The sequence below is a fragment of the Streptopelia decaocto genome, assembly GCF_964273445.1.
Source record: "Streptopelia decaocto genome assembly, chromosome: 1".
Classification (NCBI taxonomy): domain Eukaryota; kingdom Metazoa; phylum Chordata; class Aves; order Columbiformes; family Columbidae; genus Streptopelia; species Streptopelia decaocto.
The window spans coordinates 66221096-66239202 of NC_138663.1; the positions used below are offsets into that span (position 1 = coordinate 66221096).

At 40.1% G+C, this 18107-nt stretch overlaps 1 protein-coding gene across 1 annotated transcript; it reads right to left on the reverse strand.

Moving 5' to 3' along the window:
* Positions 1-3178: 3178 nt before the first annotated feature.
* On the reverse strand, positions 3179-17129 carry CCDC77 (coiled-coil domain containing 77). The gene is made up of 11 exons (XM_082074576.1): positions 16769-17129; positions 15139-15355; positions 13673-13815; positions 12455-12551; positions 11709-11775; positions 10835-10929; positions 9309-9457; positions 8723-8966; positions 7729-7854; positions 7491-7643; positions 3179-5538 (listed from the first exon to the last, which is right to left on the reverse strand). Exons 1-11 carry the CDS (start codon positions 16813-16815, stop codon positions 5392-5394), a joined length of 1485 nt encoding a protein of 494 aa, XP_081930702.1. The 5' UTR covers positions 16816-17129; the 3' UTR covers positions 3179-5391.
* Between the last annotated feature and the right edge of the window lie 978 nt (positions 17130-18107).

Here is an 18107-nt window from a genome sequence, read left to right on the forward strand (position 1 = left end):
GCTGAATTGCTTTCTGCACATCAGAACAGTCTCTCAATACCTAGAGCACATTTGCACTTCCAGAAAAAAAGCATTTACATATTTTAAGCTGAAAACTTTCAAAAGACTTTTCAGGGTTTAGACATTTACCATAATGAAAGTTTTATCTACATCTGTGATCATTTTGGAAACCCATGTTTTCAAATCTGACTAAAGTCTTGCCTAAATTTCCTCCTTCCAGTGTCTTAAAACTACAAGTACAAGTCTTATGCTTTAAGTGACTGTGCTCATCATCCTCATGTTTCAATAAGTTCCAAAAATGTGCTATGGTCATTTTATTAGGGACACTACAGAGAACACAAAGCTGAGCAGCTCTGCCTGTGATGTCACTGAGCACACTTCTACCCACCCAAGCCAGCACTGAAGAGGAAAAATTGTGTTACTGGATGCTTAGGAATGACTCACCACAGAGATAAATGTTTACAGTGAAAGAAAGGCAGTTTGATCTCTGAATCAATACAGGAGAATCCAGCACATCCTGGACATGCTTCTTCAGGATAAACCCAGATCTTTTCATTCAAGTCAAACCCATTTCTACAATTAAACCCTTCATGCCTGTGTAGTTAATCATTGTCTTTTACATTCAAAGTTGAAAGACTCTCTGGGTTTTCTGAACAAAACCAAATAATCCATATTTACACATCTGTAATCTGTCCACAACCCAACATCATCGCAACTCTTAAAACAAACAATTTAGGCAGTATAAGTGAATCGTCAACCCCATTGAGGGCTGTTTATAAAGCTGTAGTTTTGGTGCTTACTTGAAGAGCAGCCACTATCACTCATAATCAAAGACGTCCTTTCTCCAAACAGCTCATTTGGTGTTAAATGGGAAATATCAAAGTCCACCCCACTCTTCTCAAATACGTCAGTCATAGCAGAAATGTTTCCTGCTAGTGGGTTAAATCCCAGTTACCTCCGATGGCCTGTTTCAGAAAAAGTCCTAAAATGCTTGATGCAACATAAGAACTGAAACAAACTTTGTTCTTTGTGCCCAAACCCTATGAATACAGCAGCCAAAAGGAATCATCACAGCTTTCACCTCTCACACCTTCTATGCTGCATCCAAGTATGTTTTGGTACATACTCCCAGTCCACATGTTAAAAAATGTGTACACTTCTATAGATCACAGAATGGTTGGGGTTGGAAGAGACCTCTGGAGATCATCTAGTTCAACCCACCTGTGCTAAAGCAGGTTCACCTAGAGTAGACAGACTTGCAAATTTAAGAATAACTGTTTAGGAGGTAAAAGGACTATTTTTTACAATTCAAAGAAACTTGGGAATATAAAAACAAAATGGTGCAGAAATATTAGAATGAAAAATCTTAAAGTGTTCCTTATATACAAGTCAGCTATGATGTCATTTTGAGTGGGGACAAATGAGACATCTTTATTTGGATTTTGGCCGAGCAAGTACAAACACACTCAAGTGTAGCAGAATTAAATGTGTTACTGAGCTGTAATTAAAAATCCGAACAACATAGCTGTTCACAAATATTAACATATCTACCAGAACAAAGTACACAGAGATGTTTCTCCTGGCTGGTCTCAACAAAGTATCTGATCACTGAAGAATTCCTTCCCAGCATTACAATTCCAGAATATTAGGCTGCCCAGAGTCCATCCATACTGGTAAAATGTGCGTGTTTCTGAATTGATGCTACTACTTACATAAGCAATTTAAGTACAGCTATTGCATACAAGCACATATTAAACTGTTATTTAGATTTATTCTGATGGCTATCAGAACAGTGGCTACTGCTAACCGGCCTTTCTAAGCACAGTCACAGCATCAATTAATTTGGGAATTACTGCAAGTTCTGATATAGGAAGGTAATGAGGGATTTTTTTTTTTAACCTTGTGTAACCTTGCTGTCTAGGGTGAGCTGACAGCATATATTCCTTTAATTAAGGCAACAGCATGGATGCTGGAAAACTCCTATAAATATTATATATAAAGAAATCATGGTTTTAAAGCCAGAATGGACCATTAAATCATATCCTGTTAGTTAACATCATTATATTTCATTAAGTTCTAATGTGTCAAACCCAGTAACTTAGTAAACTGAGCTACCTTCTCCAGAGGTGCAACCATGTTTTGATTTGAAGATAGAGATGGAGAATTTGTTACGTCCACATACAGTTTGTTATAATGAGAGAAAAAGAGCAATTTTCCTGTTAAAAATGTATGCTTTTTTTTTTTTTTTAATTCCAGTTCAGGCTACTGGTTCTTTCTCAGCCTTCCTCTGCTGGGATAGAGGCCTTTGGTAGTTTTTCATCTTCAAGATAAATGTATATTAATCAGTCTTGTTAATGTAATGCAATATGAGCTCTTGCACAACTCTTTCTCCTCTGCTGAATCATCTGTGGGTCTGTGCCTTACCCAATATTTCAACATCCTTTCTGAAATGCAGGCACTCCTCCTTACCTAAATAAGGCTACACAACAATGAATTTTTTCCCTACTGCTCACTTTTCTCCTATTTATGCAAGAAACATTTTAGTATCTTGGCTCACAAGAGGAACATTCGCCCGGTTCTAACCTTTAATCCTATGTAGAGCACTCTCCATATTCATAGAATTAGCCATTTTAGAGGTCTTTCAAGTTCTGTGCTCCCACATACACAACCTGGCATTTAGTTGTATTGAAATTATACAAATCACTCATTACTAAATTAAAATAGCAAAAAAAGCTAATCAGTCTTTGGAGTAAATGCCATTTTTTGTTTGTACTCAAAAAATTGTAGAAGAAAATTGACTAATATGGGTCTCAGAACCTTCTTCAGGAAACTCTCTTGGAAATGCTGAAAATTCTTTACCGACATCTTAAAGGGTAGTTGTTAGTGGCAGAACACACTTGGCTTTTTAAAGCAGTTCTTAGCTTGAAGGTTCACATTTGTTTTGGCAACATAAAGCAACATTACACCTGATCAGATGACATCACACAGAAAAAAAACAGGTACAATACTTTGCAGTTCCTGTCTTTGGACAAATATTCAAGCTTCCAAATACAATGGATCTACAGATCAGCACTACTGTAATTGCCCCCCACCCCATAAATAGGAAGGTTTGTAGCCTAGTGACAAATTAAGAATAAAGCTCAAGCTGCACTTTGATATTGACACACTGGCAGGTATATCAGGAATGTTGCCATTTTATTCTGTTCAGTCTTTCAAGTAGTAAGGAATATTGGTAAGGAAGACAAGGAATCAAACATTTACATCCTTCTTACACCAATACTTCCTCCCGGTCTTACAAACCTGACTGTCAAAGCCCACCGGCTTTATCCAGACACACTTTGCAGCCTTCAAGTTAGGAAAATGTAATTTCATAGGCAATTCTTCAGCTTGGAAGAGTTGAAAATAAACAGAAACCCATTTATTTCTATAGGTTCAAGAGACCTTTTAGCTAGCTTCCCATAGCTGAATTTAAGTAGGCAGATTCTGCTGAGTAAGTGGCTAATACTTCATTACGTAGCAATTTTCAGAAGCAGCCTTACAGAACCTGTGATAACTTCGATATCTTATCTTCAAACCAGTAGCATATTACTTCACATACCAACTCCCTTTAATTAGCTAGGCTTATCCGAAAAAGTACTAGTCAACTAAGAAAGCGTGATGCTAAATGATAGATAGCGTTATTTAATAACCTTCCTCAACCCTCCAAATAGCATTGGCACTCAAGTTGTTCATGAATCAGTCTCTGAATTAGTTCAGCATTTTCAGCTAAACTAATCAGTGCAACATACTCTAAAACAGCCTCTTTTAAGTTGTAGTAGTAGTTGAGCATCTAGGTACAGACTGTCAGCCACCCACACTAAAGCCTGTGATGAATTTGAGCTCAAGAATGCATATATATAAAAAAGCCACACTACAGAACCATAAGGGTCAGTAAGACTGTCACAAAAAGGATCTGCAGTTGACTTAAGGGAATTTCTCCTCCCACATTGCTTTAGTTGGTGCTATAAAACCAGTTCTTTCTCCAAACCTTGACAGCGCAAAACCATCTTTTACGTATCTCCCTCTGCCAAACACTGAACAAGTATCTCCATGGCCACTACCACATCTAAAAGAAACTATCTGCTTTCACGCACTAAATTATTTTCAATGGGGAAGGAAGTGCTGGTAGCCTTTAGGCATATACTTCAGAAAGATATTCTGCTTCTGCCACATTTAACAAGGTCAGAAAGGTACAGTAGGAAACAGAGGCACTGAAATCCCTTTTCCAAAACCAATCTGCTCTCAGTCTACAAGGTGGACAAGATTTGCTGATGCTACAGTAAAAGCATGAATGTCCCACAATTACAAACTGGGCTGAAGCCATGTCGTAATCCTTTTCATGATTTCATCTGTTTTCTAGAATTGCAATGTCCTCATGTCTGGTATAAAGATAATCATCATATAGCCAGAGTTATATTTACCATGTAGCAACTAGGCACCTGTTCTTCCAATCCAATTTCAGTTACAGTACAGCAGCAACAACTGCTGTAGCAAAAGCTGACACTGATTTGTTGGTACACAACCATGATATTGTTTAAAGCTGCAGAGGCAGAGACTAAGGAAGATAGTAGATGCCTTTTATTATGGGCTTCCTCTGTATGTTCATATAAACTGTGAGGAAGGCAACAATGAGATGACACTTGATAGTTTAGTATTTCCCTCCTGCCCAAACATTCAAAATAAGTGTAGATGTTGCTGATTCTTGCAGATGACTTCTTAACAGGTTACTTTTTTCCACCGTATTAAATCAGGCAGGTTCGTCCCAAGTGGGTTAGAATCAAGCAAAGGGAAGCCCTTTTCAAGTAGTTATTTGGTCAAGGAGACAGTCACTTCAATATATACTTTCTATACATGGTCTTTTTCAAAGAAAATTTCCAGTTACATCCTGAAATGCCTAAGCACCAAAACAGTAATAATTTAAACCATTTTTAAAAGCTGCTTCTCACATATGAAAAGGTCAGTCAAGCAATTCAGATCTTGAGCTAGATCCTTCCATAATCATTAATTTCATATGCGGTTTATAATATGCTCCAAAGAAAGCTGAAGACTAGTATACACTGACTCCTACTGTGATTGTGAAGGTAAGATGAAGTCATAAGCATATTCCAGATATATAAGTCATCATGTACTTTTTATGTCAGTCTTATCAAGAGCCATCTCTCAACTGAAACAGCAATGTAATTTGGCATGTTACGAATGGCTCATGTACAATGTTATGACATTAACTGCTGATTTTCTCAAGCCTTCTGTCACTGGATGCCAGAAAACAGCCAGGAGCTGCTCTCACAGATGACTGTTCCAGCCTAGCAATGTCCCATTCCTAAAACTAGAATGCCAGCTAATACCTCAACTTCAGCAGACCCGTAGTTCATTCTCTAAGCCATAGATTTTTGCTTTTAAGTTTTTTAGTTCTCCTTGAATTTTACGGGTTAGTCTGTTTCCTTGGCGGACCTCATGAAGGATTGCAAGATCCTGGTCTGGTCCAGTAGTCAGAATCACCTAAAAAGAAAGAGAAAAACAGATCAAGGAAAACAGATTTATATAAAGTACAATTTAGAGAATATTATGATGAGAATATGAGCGAGAGATCTCTGAAGGAGACCCTTTGTAGCTAGCAAGGAGGATGCTTAAGCTAATGTCACTAGACTAATGCATATCACCAGTAGAAAGGCGCTCCAGAACCAAAAATTAAAGAACAAACTTCCATACATTATGGTGTTACATTACTGGTGGGGAAGAAATGTGGACAGAATACAGTTAAGTCTAACATAACCTGTTGACTGCATTCTACTACCTGTATTATTTTGAAACGCACAAAAAGAAGCAAGATAAAATATTAATCAACTAACTTTTATCTAGTTCTAAGTACTTCTCCTGATATGATGACATTTTGTCATCTTTTGCTACTGGAACTAGAGAAGGTCTAACTGCTGTGGCCAACCTGCTGCCTTCTGAACTGTGTATGATTGAAGAGCAGTTCAAGTACAACGCCTCGTGTCAGGCCACACCACGTGGTCCATGCTGAGCTGAACAAAGGCTGCTGGACAATCAGAACTCCTGATGGCAAGCTAGCCAAGGCTGCCATTTCCTGTCACCCTGGAACTGGAAAGCATGCCAGCCCAGCCACTTCAATGGCAGAACAGCACAGCCTTGGCAGCCCTCTTTTCTCTCAACCCTTTAAGGCAGGGGTGTCAAACTCATTTTCTTTGGAGGCAACGTCAGCCTCACAGTTGCCTTCAAAGGGCCGAATGCCAATTTAGGACTGTATAGATGTAACTAGTCCTGCATTTATACAGTCTTAAAATGCCATTTGAAGGCAACCGTGAGGCTGATGAGGTCCCCAGTGAAAATGAGTTTGACACTCCTGCTTTAGGATGTTGCATTGTCCTCATGCAGTTTTTGGTCAAATATTTTCATATGCAAATTTGGAAATTTAGTCATATGCAGTCATTTTGGTCTGAAGTGATGAGAATCATTTAAAGATCACTGCAGACTTCTAGCAAGTATTTTGTTCCTCTGCCCTCTTGTGGTTAAAAGTATGAAGAAATTAGGAATACAATTAAGAGGACAACCACAGTTACAAAGCATACACGTCTCTACTGAAGGTATCATAGGCATTTTTTCCCCAATTCACATATGCTGTTTAATCCTTAAAGTTTAAAAACCCACAGCCAATCAAACAAAATCCCAGAAGACATCAAAGCCTTTAGTGAAGACAAATGCATTAGTAAACCAAACTGTGTGCCCAAAGTACAGAAAACAAGTGAATCAGTGGCTCCTGAGAATCAGCTGGGTAAAAGCTATACCTAGATGATCCTCTCTAGCATATCTTAGATAAATATCCTAAACTCCAGGCAACATCAAGGCTATGGCTTCCATTCTAAGCTGTTCTGATGTTCCTCTACATATCTAGAAGCTACATCTTACTACAGAGTACACAGTTTCAGCTTCCAGCCACTGTTTCCACAGTGATTTTTGCAGAGTTACAAACAAAAAATTAACAAAGGAATAAATAACATTCACAATACTTAAGTCAACTATCTACCTCTTACTAGAACAAAACCAAACACTATGGTCCCCAGAAAGAAAAACAATCATAATTTTCTTTGTGGAATATACTTTTAAGCATACTGCTGTCTTGCAATTTGGAGACAGCTAAGTGAGCTACGGGTATCATATAAGAACTTTCAGAGCTGCAACAAAAAGATACAGTTAATGTATAATTGGGACAGTTCCTGGCAAGCTTGATGCCTGACTGATTAACTAAGAGAAATCTCTTTTGCTTGATAATATACAGAAGAGATCAAATTTATTAAATATTAATATCTAAAGGAGCACTTAAGAAATAAATTATTTCGTTAACTCTAGGGAAATAGTGCATTTAAATACTGAGAATACACCTCTATAGGGTAAGCCTATAACAGTGTGCCTCAGAAATGCTTAGCTATTACCTTAAAAAGCTGCATCTCTACATTTTTCAACTTCTGTCGAAGATCTTTAACATCATTCTTGAATCCTTCTACTTCCATATTACGACGTTTTTGCAAGGCCTCATATCGCTGAGTCATCAGCTTCAGGCGCTTCCCCATCTTTTCTGCGTGTTCCTGTAGAGATGAAGACTCAATAGGGTACACAAAATAAGGGCTGCAAGATCACTGCCTAGCTAGCAGATGATTACAGACTAATTACCTTAGAGAGTTCTTTGCCGACATCTCCCTCCTCACGAACCTTAGCCAACTCGCATTCCAAGGTGACACACTGCTCTCTATACATGTTGGATAGGCGCTTTTCCTGCATTAACTGTTCTTGCAGTGACTAGGACATAGAAGGAACAGATCAACTCAAAAGTCAGTTCTCACAAAATCTCCCTGGTCTGGTCTGGAAAAGCAAGTGTGATAGACTGACAATATGACAGGCAAATAAAAATTAACAACTGGAGCTACAGCTAATGAAATGACTAGGTAAAGACAAAATTTTAACACCACTTCCATTACCAAAACCTTTTAATTAGGTTATAAACTCTGCATGACAGCTCATCATCACTTAAAGAACTCTCTCATCTTCCCCTTAAAAATAGTATTCAACTAATGTTGAAATTTCCCTTATCCACAGCAGCTTGTCCAGTACTGCATTTCAGAAGCACCTACATCCAGTGGTAGATGAAAACAATTCCCTATTGCCTGCTTACTTCCCAGTTCCTTATTATCTGTTAACCCATTTCAGAAAAATCCTGACTGCTGTAGAAGAGCACAGGACACCAACTGAAAAGACTTTGTTCTCCCCTGTCAGCAGCAAGGCAGGTATAGACACTGCTTGCTAAGTGCATTAGTTGCGAGCAGTTACACTAAAAGAAAGGCATGTGCAACAAGCAGGTTAAGAACTGTTGGTCCATACCTCACACAGCTTGCAGAAGTAAGGATTTGCTATGGGTATAAAAGAAACAGACAGTGAAATGCTCTCATAAATCCTAACTATACCTTTCATCTGAAATTTACAAGCAATGCTGATTTTGAGGCAGGAGAGCTTTCTTACATCAGTAAGAAATCTTACAACAATACAACTTATGGCAAGCCAGTACAGCTCTGAAACAGCTGCTACCTACTGCCTGTCTTGGCAAAATCCAGATTGCAATTTTCTAGTCAAAGACTGTTAAAGAGCATCTACCTAGGACAAAAAAAATTACCTTTATTTCTCTGCTGTGGGGTTTCCAAACTCCATCATCTGCTCGAAGCATCTTCTTGGTATCTCTCTGCTTCTTCTCTCTTCCTGACTCCCTGCTGATAATAAGTTGATCTGGATCTTTGTCAAGTTTCCTCAGCAGGCTGTCCTTTTCTGCCATCCATGCTTTCTCCTTGGCTCGGACATCAAACTTCAGCTGGAGAAAGTCACGGGTACTCTCATATAAGAGATTTTGGGTCTTATGGAGTCTGTAAAAAGGAATGCCAAGTGGAGTTAACTGACTTCTTTCCTAGTGCCTAACTTAATTTCCTCAGTCATCACTGCTAGCTGAAAGAAACATAGAAGAAAAAGGTGCTTTCCTAACAATTTAGCTCTTCCCATCTAATGAATGAGGTGATATTCTTCCAATGTGAAACAGGTTTTATATGTAGATTACTCCTTTCATTTCCTTCCACATACAACCAAACAGATGGCTGCATAATTTGTTTTTCTGCCTGCCGCAGCAAGCAACATATTAAAAGCCAAAATATTTCTATTTTCCCCTCTCTTCTCATCTCATGACTACACCATTGCCATTCTCTCGCACTCACTTATCCATTATAGTTTTGATCTTGTCTTGGTCCCTCTGATGCTGGACATGGGCTTCCTCCATGTGAATCCGTCTGTCCTCTAGTAGCGCCTCAACCTGTTCTTTGGATAATCGTGTCTGTTCTTCTAGCTGAGCTTGCAGGGCCTCCACCTGAATAGGCATACAAAGGCATTACTGAATAAGACCTCAGAGCAGCTCTGCTCCTGTCCTTGCAAGTTTCTTTTAAACTCCAGGATTCAGATCAAAGAATCTACTCAAGAATACCTTTGAGAGTTCTAAGTTCTTAAATTTTTATTTTTGTTGTAAGTATTTCAAATTACTACATTTTAAGAAGAAATCATGCTATAGGCAAGACCAACGTATTATATGCAGCAAGAAAAGACAGAAGATATTGGAAAGATTTAAACTGCACAAAGGATCTGACAGATCCTATGGAATATACAGAGACATTTCTGTATCTACGTTACCGTCTTTCAATAAAATGGTGATACAAAAATACCCAAATTCAAGGAAGGCAGCAAGTTCACATACCTTGAACAAAAGAAATCATTCAACCAGAATAAATCATTAAATGTAAACAAGATGATGAATGAAAGAGAGGAATGCAAAGAATTTTGATCTAGGGCACACAGTCAGGGAGATATAAATTGAAACAGTTTATTGAAAAATATGCATCTGGCCTACGTGTAAGAAACTATCTGAAAAAACTTGGCATGAATTTAGATTACTTATTTTTATGACAGTTTTTTACTATATTTTTGCTCCAGAACAAACGCTGTTAGACAGCTAACTGGTCACTATGTCAGTCACCACTTAAACAAATAAATAAAATGAAATAAAATATAATAATAAAAAAATCCATCTGCTTTACAAGTTCGCTCTTTAATTTGCTTTTCTTGACTCATGCTTCTTCATGCTTTACATACAGCTTCTCCTATCTTCCCCAGTTCATGATTCTGCACAATATCTTTCAATGCTTCCTCATGCTTTAACAAAGCTTCTTGTATCATCCCAAATTCACGATTCTGCACATTATCTTTCATTCCGTCACGCTCTCTACACCCCATCTTTCACTGAAGTTTAGCAAAAGGAACATTTTACTGTACTAGTGCATCTTATCGGAGCTGCCTAATTCTGTCTCAGATGCATTGCTTTGTTAGACTTCTATAAAATACCCAGTCCCACAGATCTTCGGTAGGTTTTATGTAAATTGGTAGCCACAATCAAATTATGGTTGATACCACCCATTACACAATCTATATTTAATGACAACACATTGAAGTTGACATTACTGGAATATCTGCTTATGTAAAGCTTCCAGAATTAGACTAAAATTCTTAAATGTAAGCCTACATTCAACACAAAAATACCAGCTAAGTAAGCTGAAAGAAAGTGGAAATCCATGGTCAGATGTGGGAACTTATAAAATTGATATGACTACATCTTATGTAAGCAGGCAGCATGTTTGTCTGTCATAATTTCCTGGACAGCCAGGAGTTATGTCCATCACTTAGCAAATGTTTTTACCTGAAGTAGAAGTGCTTGATTATCTCTCTGATATCTCTCAGGACATTCTGGTTTCTCTCCTTCTGCTGCTGATTTTGAAGTTCTCCCCTTGGTGCCTATTGCAGAAATTTAACAGAAAGAGAAAAAGGTCTTCCAGTCCACCTGCAGTACCTTTCCAAGCATGAAATATCCTATATTTTGGCAGGCCTACAAGAATGGGAAAAAGCTTGCCATGGCTACAGTCACAAGGACTTCTAGGAGGGCTAGCTAGAAGAAAAGAATTTCAGATCTTATTGTGATTACAGGCCTTTATCCCACAGTAAGACACCACAATATTTAAGCAACCTACTTATTTTCTTGGCATGTACAGAAAGCAAACTTAACAAATTTTCTTAAATAAATGATGAATAGGCAAATGACACAGCTGCAAAAGCATCAAGCCTTGAATGAGTTTTGAGCTTGTTAGCTAATTTCAGTCAATTTGGAAAAGGCAGTTCTTTGTCAAAAGAGAAGATCAGTAAGCAAGAGTGCAGACCCACACTAGTCTCTGCGCTAAAGGCAGACAGAATCCCCGACCTGGGACTGGCTGTGTCTCAGGCTGCCTGTCCAGCAGGTACCAGCATAGTTCCAGAGCAGCCATTCCACGGTCATACCAGCCTCTTCCTTAGCTGAACAGATCTCAGACATGAGACCCAGCCCACATTATATTAAAATATTTTTAATTAAGCCAAGAGTACTACATGTATATGTATGTACACATGGATACATTTAGAGTACTTTAATGGAAGTATATCAAAGTATTCACAGTAAGGAATTATTTTGGTATACCAGACACAAACACATAGAGAAGGAAGTATCAGGAGCTGAGCTGCTGTTAATCAGTTTGGTGTAGTACCTGTTATAGCAGTATCATTCTGTTGATGTGGATCTCCAGATTTAGTTGGCCTTTGCAGAACAGTAACCTATAGAAACAAGATTAGATAGCTCAGCTGAACATCTGAATTCTCCAAAGGTGCAAGAGTCAAGAACAAATTTTAAAGAGTGAAATGAGATATCCAGAAGAACAGCATTACCTTACTTCTACCCCAAGACAAGGAAGACATTCACAAGTGTAATGTCCACGTGGAAAAGTTTCCTTTATCATGGCTGAGTTTTACCACTTCTGCCTCTATATTTTGTTCACTGAAACAACTGGAAAGTAATCCTGCCTTTGCTGGCTTCTTTAGGATGAAAATCGGCACTCTCAGCAGAAAAAGGAGCATTTTAGGGACAGAGAGGAGAAGAGGGAAAGTGAAGATGAAGAGTATGTTATTTCCTTCCTTCCAAGCATGAAGCTTGATTTATCAGCACATTCACTCAAGCTACTGAACAAGCATGGGACAAAAGCTAACTGATACAACAATTGAAACAATTTGAAGGTAGAAGGGGACTGATGCTAAAAGCACCTACTTCCAGTGTGCTTCTTCCTATTTATCTGTCAGCAGCTACACTAAAGCCTGATATTGCTACACAGATAAAGATCCCTCCTTCTTTGGGCTCATTTTTAGCAACTTTTGACAGATTTGGTCTGTGGTCAGCCTCTGGGGAACAGCTCTTCATGTTACAATCAAAAGCAGAGTTCTACAGAAAAATGGAACTTGCCTTATGTGGAGGCTCCTTGTGAAAATACGTAACTTCTCCTTTGTCTGTTCCCACTAAAGCCAGGAGGTGTTGAATTTTTTTTCTATCTTCCAGTTCCCTGGAATTCAAAGGAAAGTGGTCAGCACATTGCTATTTTTAAGTACCTCAAGACATTGTGATACATTATCCTTCTAGTTTACTTGCTAATGCTCACACGTTTTCCAAACTGTTGCAGTTATTGAGAATGCTGCTTTAAAAACACAGTCTCAAAGACATTACTCATGTTGCCGAAGTCATAAGACCACCAGTTCCACTGGCATGAGGGAGCATTCCTCTTTTCAAATACAACAATGCTTCATTCAAGAGATTCTAAGTGTTGAGTATTTTTAAAGCAAACTACATTAGAGGGTGTACCAGACTTTTCACCACACTCCTGAGAAGTGCCTAAGCACACCAACACATGTTTTGACTTAAGTTCTTAAAATTTTAAAAGACATCTTGAAATTATCACACACAAAATGTTCCAAAGAAGGTTGGGAACTCCGTTGCTCCTGGTAGCTGCTCTGGTACAACAGGTTATATACCAGTTCACCAATCAAATGGCATTAAAAAGGAGTTGCTGTCAACATGATCCCATAGAGTCAGGGGAAATTACAGGGTGTTTCAAAAAGATGGACCCAATTTGAAATCCTTTATCTCTGCAACCACAAACCACCTATGAATGAAACTCAACCACTTGAAAGGGTGGGGCATAGTTTTAAACGATTACCACTAGATGCCTCTCCCAGCACACAAACAGCCCCCAGCCTCAGCCATTTGCAAGATGGCGACCCTGCAACTGCTTTGAAATTGGGTCCATCTTTTTGAAACACTGCAATTTGCTTTGGTCTGTATTTTATATTTGAGCTTAGGTATTTTTAGGGCTGTAGGAGGAAGTTTTGCTAGGTAGGTACAAGGTCTGGTTAAATAAGAACCTCCACATTCAAACTGGCAATTCACAATTCAGATCTAAATGTATTTTCAACTTCTGCTCTTTCTTCTACTACTAGAATAGGAGGAATAATAAGTGGAAATATATTTAGCAGCCCAACAGATTGTACTGGTATGATTTCATAAGAGCCCTCCCTGGGAAGCGTGACATAATTGCTTCTCTGAAGACACCAGATCCGGATGAGAATCAGAAGATAATGCATGCAAGCGCTATTGCCAGTGACCCAGCCCACCAACTAGACAGCACACCTGATTTTCAGCCGGTCATTCTCAGAGTAAAGACGAAGAACATGTTCCCTCTCCTGGAAGAGGTAGACTTGCATATCACTCAAAGCCTTTTGCAACTCTGCAATCTCCTCTTCTCGCTGATGTACTTCCCACTGCAATTTGTGCTAGGTAGAGAGAATGAGGTACTTGAAATGATACAGAGCACTGGGCAACACTTACAAACTTCAAACTGCTTGTGCCATGAGCCTGTAACTGGTATAGAACTGCCAGTTCAAGCAAATCATTATATTTTAGTCTCTCACAAAATTTGACCAGATGAGGGCAGTATCGGAGAAAATATTTAAAAATGTTTCAACAGGGAGTTCAGAGCCCTGAGAATCATTGTCACTACACAACAGTCAAATAAGGCCTAAGCTGGGGTCTCCCGTTTCCAGTGGTTGTACTTCTGCACTGGCGGTCAGACTGGCACAGGTATGGGGAGACTGACATCAACAAAAACCTAGCAAAGTCTCTGCCATAGCACTTACTCTTGAAATAAATTACTGAAGAATAAACATTAAAATATTTGTACAGTTTAGTAGTGAGAAATTTGGCTAGTTAGTAAGTTTCATCAATGACTTTCTGCCTGGTGTGGAAAGCAAACAAATCCTGCATAAAACTACTCCTGTAAGAGAGAAGGTACTATTTTGGAACCTTCCCCCTCTTCTTCTCCATATAATGAAAGTAACTTTTATGCCACAAATTTCCTGAGAGCTTTCAGGCTGCTTCAAGCACAGCCAGTACTTAAAGAGGCCCCCCCAATCACCTCAGAGGTGATCATCCTGTTCCCAGAGGGTCATTCCCAATTGCAAAGATGACTGCTAGACAGGTGGATGCTGTAATGCATATCAGCACTGAAGTTACAGATATTTGGTAAGATTTTTTTTTTCTCTTAAAAGGCAAAAATGGGTTTTGAAGTTTCTTTTAAAAGCATGTTTATTTGTTGTGTATGACCATTGCTTAATAGCCTCTGGCTAAGCTTATGAATTCCACTGCAGTTAATACAAATTAAACCCCTATCTCAAAGCTCATTACACTTGGACAAACGAGCGCTCATTCTTCACTATGAGAAACAAGGGAAAGAAGTTAGACAACATGAGACCTGAACATCTAAACTCACACTTTCATTTAAAAAAACTCCCAAATAAAACCAAGCCAGAACAAACAAACAACACGAACAACTCACTGTGAAAATATAACCAAACTACAGTAACTTCAGAAGAGAAGAATATCCTACAGGCCTGTTTCCCTTCGCTTTGACAGAGAACAGACAGCTAGATTTTATAATAAAACCCTGAAATCTACCTATTTCTTTTTAGCTCAGTTCTACCAAATCACGATTAAATCCTAAGACCATCTGTGCTCAGTTTTGAACTGAAGAAAATTATTAAAATAAAGTTTGTGTAAGGATATGTAGTCTGTCATAATGCAAAAGCTCTTTTCCTAACCTGCTCGTCATAAGTTTCTTTGTATCTCTCCAGCCTTTTTATCAAATCCTCATGTTCCGCATCAAACTCAGCAATCTTCTCGCGGTAGTATTCCAGCAGCTCCCGGGAGGGACGCAGAAAGGCCAAGCGCTCATTGATTGAAGGGAGAGGAGTAAAGTCCTCCTGACTTGGAGAATGAGAACTAGTATATGTGGATGAGACACGGGGAGTTGCCAGCCTGGACAGAAACATTTCTAATGACATGTAAGCTTCAGGCAGTAAAATGAAAAAACTTCTAAAATACTTTAAAATAAATTTTCAATTTTAACAGCTTCAGTTTTAAACACGGATTAGCTTGTCTGTGCTCTGGGTGTTAATAGATCACAGTATTTAGAAGGACCAAAAGCTTTGATGTAGAACAGCTTGCAAATTTAGTATACTGTGGAGATAGGGCTAACCAACAGAAAAGGAATAAAGAAAAATGTTGTGGAAGGAAAGTCTCATAGGTTATTTGGGGAGGGTGCATGTGAAAGGAAGAGGAGGAAAGAAAAGAAGAATAGAAGAAAGAGGACAAATAGTCTATTGTTGTACAATTAGAAGCAGCAGCCATTGCAGGAAGACATCATCTGCAACAGAATCGCTATCTGATATCCAGAAAACCAGCACTATCTAAAAAAAGACTGTTGAATAAAGACAATAATTCAGGTTAGCTGATGCACCGGCAACCATAGTTTGAAGTATAGGTCTAGCAACTGACACGCTTCCTTCTCTTCTGATCTACTTAATGTTCTTATCCCCAAAGCTTGTCCACCTTTGATAATGAAACGGATGCTTCGAAGTTCTTGAATTTCACATTAAAGCACTAGATGGAAATTATATCACTATTACATAAATCAAACCAAGGACATGTATATGTAATCACGTATCTGATTTTTAAGCAATGTTTACTGTGTTTAAACATTAGTCTGCTCAAGGAAACAGCAAATTTGCAAACAGAGCTGGCCACAGAATTCAAAATTATCTTGGAAAGTGTTTGTTACTTATGTTGACCTGATGAACTTTTTTTTTTTTTTTTTTTTTTTAGTGATACAGAACTAAAGCTAAGAAGCCTCTTCACTAAAGATCTGCTTAACTTAACAGAAGCACAGTCTAGAATCTGATTCTGGAGCCAGTGCCAGAACTTTGATGATTAAGTGATTCCACAGGTGACACTGAGGGAGCAGAGACTTTTATGGACCAGCTCACCAAAGTTGCTTAGATCAGAAACCCAACGGGATACACCTGTGAAAGCATACCAAGCTTCTCAACCCCGGCACTGTAGGAAAGTATTAAATATACAATAATATGATGATTTATGTAGGAACTTTCCCACCAGCAGTTCCCAGGAATGCCTTAAATACCACACTTTGAAAAAATGAGTAACAGCAAAAGAAGGAAACAGGTAACAGGCACAATGTAAATACTTTATTACTGGACTAAAGAACAGTAGAAATGGAAAGGCATAAGGCGAAGGAAGCAGAGCAGCTACACGTGCGAACAAAGCGGTGCCTCACGTCAAGCCTGGCTACCGGACAGAAAGGGAAGAGCGCCGGGGCCAGGGCCCGAGGAGCAGTTTCGGCCGGGGTGACCACGGCAGCAGCCCCCACACTACCTTCTGGAGCGCGGGGAGGAGCCCGCGGCGCAGTCCGTCACGCTCATGGCCGCCCCTACGGAAGGGCCGGGGACAGAAGCTTCGAGCCGGGGCTCAGCCGGGCCACTGCGGGCCGGGGCAGCCCGGGCGGCGGTGGGGGTGCCCGGTGGAAAAGCGAGCTAGGGCGCCTTACAGGCCCGGCCGGGAACAGCCCCTGCCAAATAAGCCAGGGACAAGCCCCCAAGATAGCGCGGGAGGAGGCTGGCACCACCCGCACACAGCCACCGCCGCCCCACGACTCCCTAACGCGGGGAAGCCCCCAACGGCAAAACAACCGCCGCAACTGACCCTCCACAACTTGAACGCCGAGGCAACCTGCCGCCTGCCGCCTCCGCCAATCACGAGCGGCCTTCCACGCGGCGCCCACTGTCTCTACCAATCAGCGCTCGCGACACGGACGCCAGGGACTCCGCGCCTGCGCGTCTGGGAATTGTAGTCCTCCGGTGGCCGGCGGGGGCGGGTGTTGCGCGCATGCGCACCTGGGGGGGCGGGGCGGCGCATGCGCCAGTGGTGGCGCTGCGCGTCGGGCTACCGGCCATGGCGGTGGGGGAGGGGGAGGTATTTTGAGGAGGACACGTGGGGCCTTGCGTAGTCATCCTGTTTTTATGATGGCAGCGCTTAAGGCTCTGGGTATGACAAATGCAGTGCACAGTGGGAACTCATTTCATCAACAGTGGCAAAAAAACCTCCACAACAACATTGCGTTTGCCTTTAAAAATGAAGTGAGCGGTTCCTGGTGGCGGTGCAGCAGCCACAGGGTCACGGTCTAGGTGAACATCCATCCACATGCGTGTTCCAGACCATCCACATCCTTTTTAGCTTCTTCATCCCCCCTATATCTTCCCAAACCTAGCAGTGCTTAGTGTTCTCACAATTTATGCAACAGAGTATTTCCTGATTTAGTTGCTAAGTGCGACGGGGGATTAAAAAAAAAAAAACCCTTGCATGCTAATAAGGCAACATTTTTCCTAACCTTTTATTTAAAGAAACAGACTTTCTGTGTTACAAAACCAAATCTAGGCTTGCCCACAAAACTCTGAAGTTATTCTTCACATCAATTTCCTCAATAAACAGAGAAAAGAGGAGGGTATCTCATTTTCTGGGCAAAGTCCAGCACAAAGGCTGCTATTATCCTCGGTTAGACGAGCTGCTCTCTCCTCATAAAGCGGTTGAATATATTGTACAAGGGGCTGAAGTCTCAGGGAAGCGATAAACACTTCCAGATGACCAAGAAGAATAAGGATTGAGACAGGGTCCACAAGTTGCAGCGTGGCCCAGTGTTCCAGAGCTCAAAAGCCCC

Coding starts and splice junctions, on each gene's coding strand:
- CCDC77 (XM_082074576.1), bottom strand. CDS start 16,815: ATGAGCGTGACGGACTGCGCCGCGGGCTCCTCCCCGCGCTCCAGAAG. Junction 7,644..7,728: donor TCGGCAAAGAACTCTCTAAG/GTAATTAGTCTG, acceptor TCATCTCTACAG/GAACACGCAGAAAAGATGGG. Junction 5,539..7,490: donor TAGAGATGCAGCTTTTTAAG/GTAATAGCTAAG, acceptor CTTTCTTTTTAG/GTGATTCTGACTACTGGACC.